At 37.7% G+C, this 5435-nt stretch overlaps 1 protein-coding gene across 2 annotated transcripts in view; it reads left to right on the forward strand.

Annotated features, from left to right (window-relative positions):
- Positions 1-4907, forward strand: part of LOC107657835 (transmembrane 9 superfamily member 1-like) — a 9317-nt gene extending 4410 nt beyond the window's left edge. The window contains exons 6-9 of one of the 2 annotated variants that reach the window (XM_016446101.1): positions 1918-2072; positions 2721-2906; positions 3178-3447; positions 3551-4907. In XM_016446101.1, the coding sequence (XP_016301587.1) occupies positions 1918-2072; positions 2721-2906; positions 3178-3447; positions 3551-3948 (1009 nt within the window). In that variant the 3' untranslated portion in view covers positions 3949-4907. Of the gene's footprint in view, positions 1-1917; positions 2073-2720; positions 2907-3177; positions 3471-3550 lie in introns of those variants that run through there. The other variant, XM_016446100.1, reaches the window with a different exon arrangement.
- Positions 4908-5435: the final 528 nt, after the last annotated feature.

Genomic DNA, 5435 nt, shown 5'->3' on the forward strand with positions numbered 1-5435 from the left:
CTTTGCTGGTTTATGCTGGTCATGTGCTGGCAAAGGACCAGCATAAACCAGCAAAAGACCAGCTTAAACCAGCATCCCAGCGTCAAAACATACCTAACCAGCATATGCTGTTTTTTTCAAAAGGGTGAACATGACAGTTATTTTTCATTAAAATTCTAAATCCAACAGTCAAATTGTTTGTTGCCGTTTGTCTGTGCGGTGTGAACTGGCTTTAAAACAAACTCAGACCAACGGAAACAATCGCCGACGGGTAACACACTGATCCAACAAATTCCGACAGTCTTGTCTGTTGGTGTTTGCTGGCATTTGTCTGTGCGGTGTGAATTGGCCTTGTGTGCAGTGTTTCTGTTGTTCCCTGAGCAACATGTGCACACAAACAAGTTGCCAGAACATTCTGACATCAAGTATTGAGGTTTAATGTACTGAAGTCTTTAGCTGAGTGAAATGTGCTAAGTTACATTAGTACACTCCTGAGTTAATTTTCGAGCAGTTTTTATTGAACAAGGTAATTGAGACTCAAGAATTACAGTAATGTAAACAAAGACAGCAGAGAGTAGAGAAGACACTACTGTTTGGTAAAGGTTTGATTTTTTTTTTTGCATGTGTGTTTTTAAAAGAAGTTTCTTGTGCTCACAAAAACTGCATTTATTGGATTGCAATATTATTATGCAATATTGTGAAATATTATTATGATTTAAAATGACAATGTAATTTCTTTCTGTGATGGAAAAGCTACATTTTTAGCAGCCATTACTCCTGTCGTCATATGATTTTTCGGAAATCATTCTAATATGCTGATTTGGTGCTCAAAAATCTTTGGCTTCTTCTTTATAAAAATAATAATTTATTTATGTTTTATTATTATTTTCAAAAAAATTAATTTCTTTTTGAAAAATCTTACAGACCCCAAACTTTTGAACTGTTGTGGGTTACACTTTACTTGAAGGGGTGTGCATAAGACTGACATGACACCTTCATAATCATGACATGACACCTACATAATCATGACATGACACATGTCATGAATATGAAGTTTTTTTATGCATGTTTATGACAACTCATTAAGTGTCATTCGCTCAGTTATGTAATTTTTAATGCAAAGATGACATTGTTTGAGATGTCTTTGTTATGGGCTATGGTTAGGGGTAAGGGTAGGGGTAGGGTTAGGTCAAATAATGTCATATTTGCATTAAAAATGACATAACTGAGCGAATGACACTTAATGACAGTTGTCATAAACATGCATAAAACCTCCTTCATATTCATGACATGTGTCATGTCATGATTATGAAGGTGTCATGTCAGTCTTATGCACACCCCTTCAAGTAGTGTTACCGTTGGCTGGCTTGCTCTGTGTTTCAGGGGAAGTCGTGGCCTAATGGTTAGAGAGTTGGACTCGTAACCTAAAGGTTGCGGGTTCGAGTCTCGTACTGGCAGGGATTGTAGGTGGGGGGAGTGAATGTACAGTGCTCTCTCCCACCTTCAATACCATGACTGAGGTGCCCTTGAGCAAGGCACTGAACCCCCAACTGCTCCCTGGGCGCCGCAGCAAAAAATGGCTGCCCACTGCTCCGGGTGTGTGTTCACGGTGTGTGTGTGTGTTCACTGCTGTGTGTGTGCACTTTGGATGGGTAAATGCAGAGCACTAATTCCTAGTATGGGTCACCATACTTGGCCACATGTCACGTCACTTTTTCACTTTTTTTTTTTTTCACTTTGTTGTGTAACTGTTAACTTTTATTTTCTGTTAATTTTGTTTAATGTATTATTTTAGAAAGTCAGGTGAAAGCAATGAAATAGACAGTATTTTTTACATTGAATTATCTATATTGGGAAGAGAGAGGATCAGCACCCTTTATCCAGAGATCATTAATGAACAACGGTCTGATCAAACACTGTTGTTGTATGTGTGTACAGGTATAATGTAGAGGAAGATGGCAGCTGTGACGACATGGATCAGGGGGATAACGGATGGAAAATCATCCACACAGATGTCTTTCGCTTCCCACCATATAAGAGCCTCCTGTGTGCTGTATTAGGGGTCGGGGCGCAGTTTCTGACTCTGGCCACAGGTATGACATACTACATTATAGAAATACACATCAAATATATATATAGATATATTTATACTACGTGTACTGCGTTAAGCTAACTGAGACTTGTTATAGCACTTGTATATCATTGCTCTTTTGTTGATTTTGATTGATTCCTTTGTCCTCATTTGTAAGTCGCTTTGGATAAAAGCATCTGCTAAATGACTAAATGTAATGTAAATGTAAATATATAAAAAATGAACACAAATTTTCATATGGGCACGCTATTTGTATATTTGTGTTATTTGAATATTTCAGAATTGCATCTCCATTTACTAATAAAAATTAATAAACTCATAAATAACATAAAATAATAGAATACTACAAATACTGATTGTATTATTAATCGTATCATTAATAAATTTGTAATAATTTAAAATAATTGTATAATTAATCATTAATAATGCAATATTTTGTTTTGTGTTATTTTCTCTGTCACTACTTTTCTGTTATTTGTTTAGATGATTTTGCAATATTTTGTCTAAAACAATAGTAGCAATGAAGTGCTTAAATATTTGGTTCAGAGCTGAGAATTGGGATGAAAATGAGAAGAGAGTTGCAGATATGAAGAACTTGACCTTCAGATAACCCATTGACCTTTTGGATCCTCTTTCCTGGTTTCTTCAGGAATCATTGTCATGGCACTGCTGGGGATGTTTAACGTCCATCGTCATGGTGCCATAAACTCGGCAGCGATTGTATTGTACGCTCTAACCAGCTGTGTGTCAGGTTACTGTTCCTGCAGCTTCTACACACAGATTCAGGGCCAGCGCTGGGTCTGGAATATTATCCTCACCTCCGCGCTCTTCTCTGGTGAGACACAACAGTCTTCTGCATCTGTACATATAGACAGAATGGGGTACTGTTTCTCCCAATGCAATGTGCTCAGTATGAATTTCCATTTCCGGTGTGTTTTAATTTTAAAGGTTATTGTAGATACTGTGCAGCATGCTAGTATTTCATTCCAAGTATAGCCCGTCATGATTACAGTGTTTTCATGAGCAGATGTAACTGACATTTCGCCCACTCACCGTTGCTCTCTTTGTTTTTCTCAATTCTACTTCTTTCTTTCTGATGCGTTTAGCCCCTCTCTTTTTCACCTGGAGTGTGGTGAACTCTGTTCACTGGTGGAGTGGATCGACTCAGGCCCTGCCTGCCACCACTGTGCTTCTGCTGCTTGGTGCCTGGGTGCTGGTGGGTTTCCCCCTCACCGTCATTGGTGGAATCGTTGGAAAGAACAGAGCAGGCAACTTCCAGGCCCCGTGTCGCACACGTAACATACCTCGCCAGATCCCCCAGCAGCCCTGGTACAAACACACGGCTGTGCACATGGCCATCGGAGGCTTCCTGCCTTTCAGGTAAAAGCTGTGAATCTCTGCAGAAGGTTTCCATACAATAGAATCTTTTCTTCCATACAAAATAAATTAGTCCAAACAAACAAATTGGCCAAATAAATCTCTCAAAAATTATTATTATTATTATTATTATTTTTTTTTTTACATTTAAGAAAACATTTTTATTATATTATAATATCCTGTTGTGTGTGTTTGCCATCCTGCTCTCAGTGGGCGCCTGCATCTCTGTGGCCCTCACCTACTTCCTGCTCTCAGGCGAGGACTACCGCTGGTGGTGGAGAAGTGTTCTTAGTACCGGCTCCACTGGCATCTTTATATTTGTTTACTCTCTCTTCTACTACCACAATCGCTCCAACATGAGCGGCCTTGTACAGAGCATTGAATTCTTCGGATATTCCTTGCTCACTGCGTTTGTTTTCTCGCTCATGCTGGGAACGGTCTCCTTCTGGGCTTCTCTGGCTTTTATTCGTTACATCTACCGTAGCCTTAAGATGGACTGAGTTTGTTTCCTCTCAAGCTGAGCCCCTCAAATGGGGAAGAGACTCATGGACCAGGTCCTCATGGAACCCTGCATGTGCAGGTTTTGTGTTGCTGAAGTATCAAACTATCAAAGCTGTTTCTGATGCCAGTCTTAAAAGGAAGGGAATAGACAATGTGACTGACTAAAGACTAATTTTATTTTATTTTGCTCACCAACACCCTGACACTTAATTCACATAGATATATATATAGTTGCTAGATTATATGCACATCAAATACAGACGTATTTGAGAGTCATTTTGGATCGTTTGTGCGGAATTGGAAAGCTTTTCATACTTCAAATGTTGCATACCAAGTATCCAAGACTTGAAAGTTCCGTTTTGGATTTTGTTAATGTAGTGAACATGACTAAAATGATTAAATGTCAGTTTCAAAACATAATGGGAAAGAATCAGAGGCCTTCATACGTATCTATCATTTCAAAAGACCATTGAGGAGATAAAGCACTTATATGTACTGTAGATGGGTTTACTTGATGATTATAGGTGGATGTTGGTTATATGGAAGGATATTATAATATTTGAGGTAAAGAGATGTGTCATATTGTTTTCAAAGGGTGCCGTATACACATTTTGACCAAAAGAGCAATTTTGGAGTGAAGATTTAACATGAGCAAGCTGAAGAAATGAAGAATTGATTATGGAAGCAATACCATGCTCTAAAGTCGCCATCAACTGTGATCTGTTGAAATGTAAATATACTGTTTTCAATAAAGTCACTTTTATTACGGTTAGAGAAATAAATGTGGGTGAAATGCAACAACGCTGGTGTCTATCATATAAATGTAAATTGAAAATGGCTGTGTAAATTGATTTCAAGCTCACTCTCAAACATGTCTTGCCCTTTTGACCCTTGTTCTTATACACCAGTGTTTCCCAACCTTTTTTTAGTCGTGGCACCCTTTGGAAATTTTAACAACTTTGTGGCACCCTACAAAATTAATTTTGTCACAATATTTGAATTTCTAACTTCGATATGATACTTTGAAAAGTATCGATATTCGGTACAGCAGGGAAGAACTGCAGAATGTGTCATATATGTGTGTGTGTGTGTGTCAGATATTTTTAATATTATTAATTTTTTTGTCCATGGAGGCAATCGGTAGGCTAATTTCTAATGAAGAGACCAATTTATATGAGATTTTAATGTAGGCTTTTATTCATATGTAAACATTGTTTAATTACCATTATAACTTAAACTATCTCACAAATTTTTGCTCACTCTGTATTTTTGATTTTACAGTTGGGTCATTTTGTTGCAGTAGCATGAGATAAATAAATTGCTTTTTAGTTTTTCAGGTCTAACAGTATGGCTATTAAGAGATTTCTTTTTTTTTTTTACCAATTATCCAAATAATGTTTAGTCCTAGAAAGCTATTATTATCAGAACACGTGAGCATAACATAGCGGTTAGCAGATCAATGAATGAGAGGGCAGCGTTACCAGAG

Source organism: Sinocyclocheilus anshuiensis, unplaced genomic scaffold (genome assembly GCF_001515605.1).
Source record: "Sinocyclocheilus anshuiensis isolate Anshui unplaced genomic scaffold, SAMN03320099.WGS_v1.1 scaffold7, whole genome shotgun sequence".
NCBI classification, from domain to species: domain Eukaryota; kingdom Metazoa; phylum Chordata; class Actinopteri; order Cypriniformes; family Cyprinidae; genus Sinocyclocheilus; species Sinocyclocheilus anshuiensis.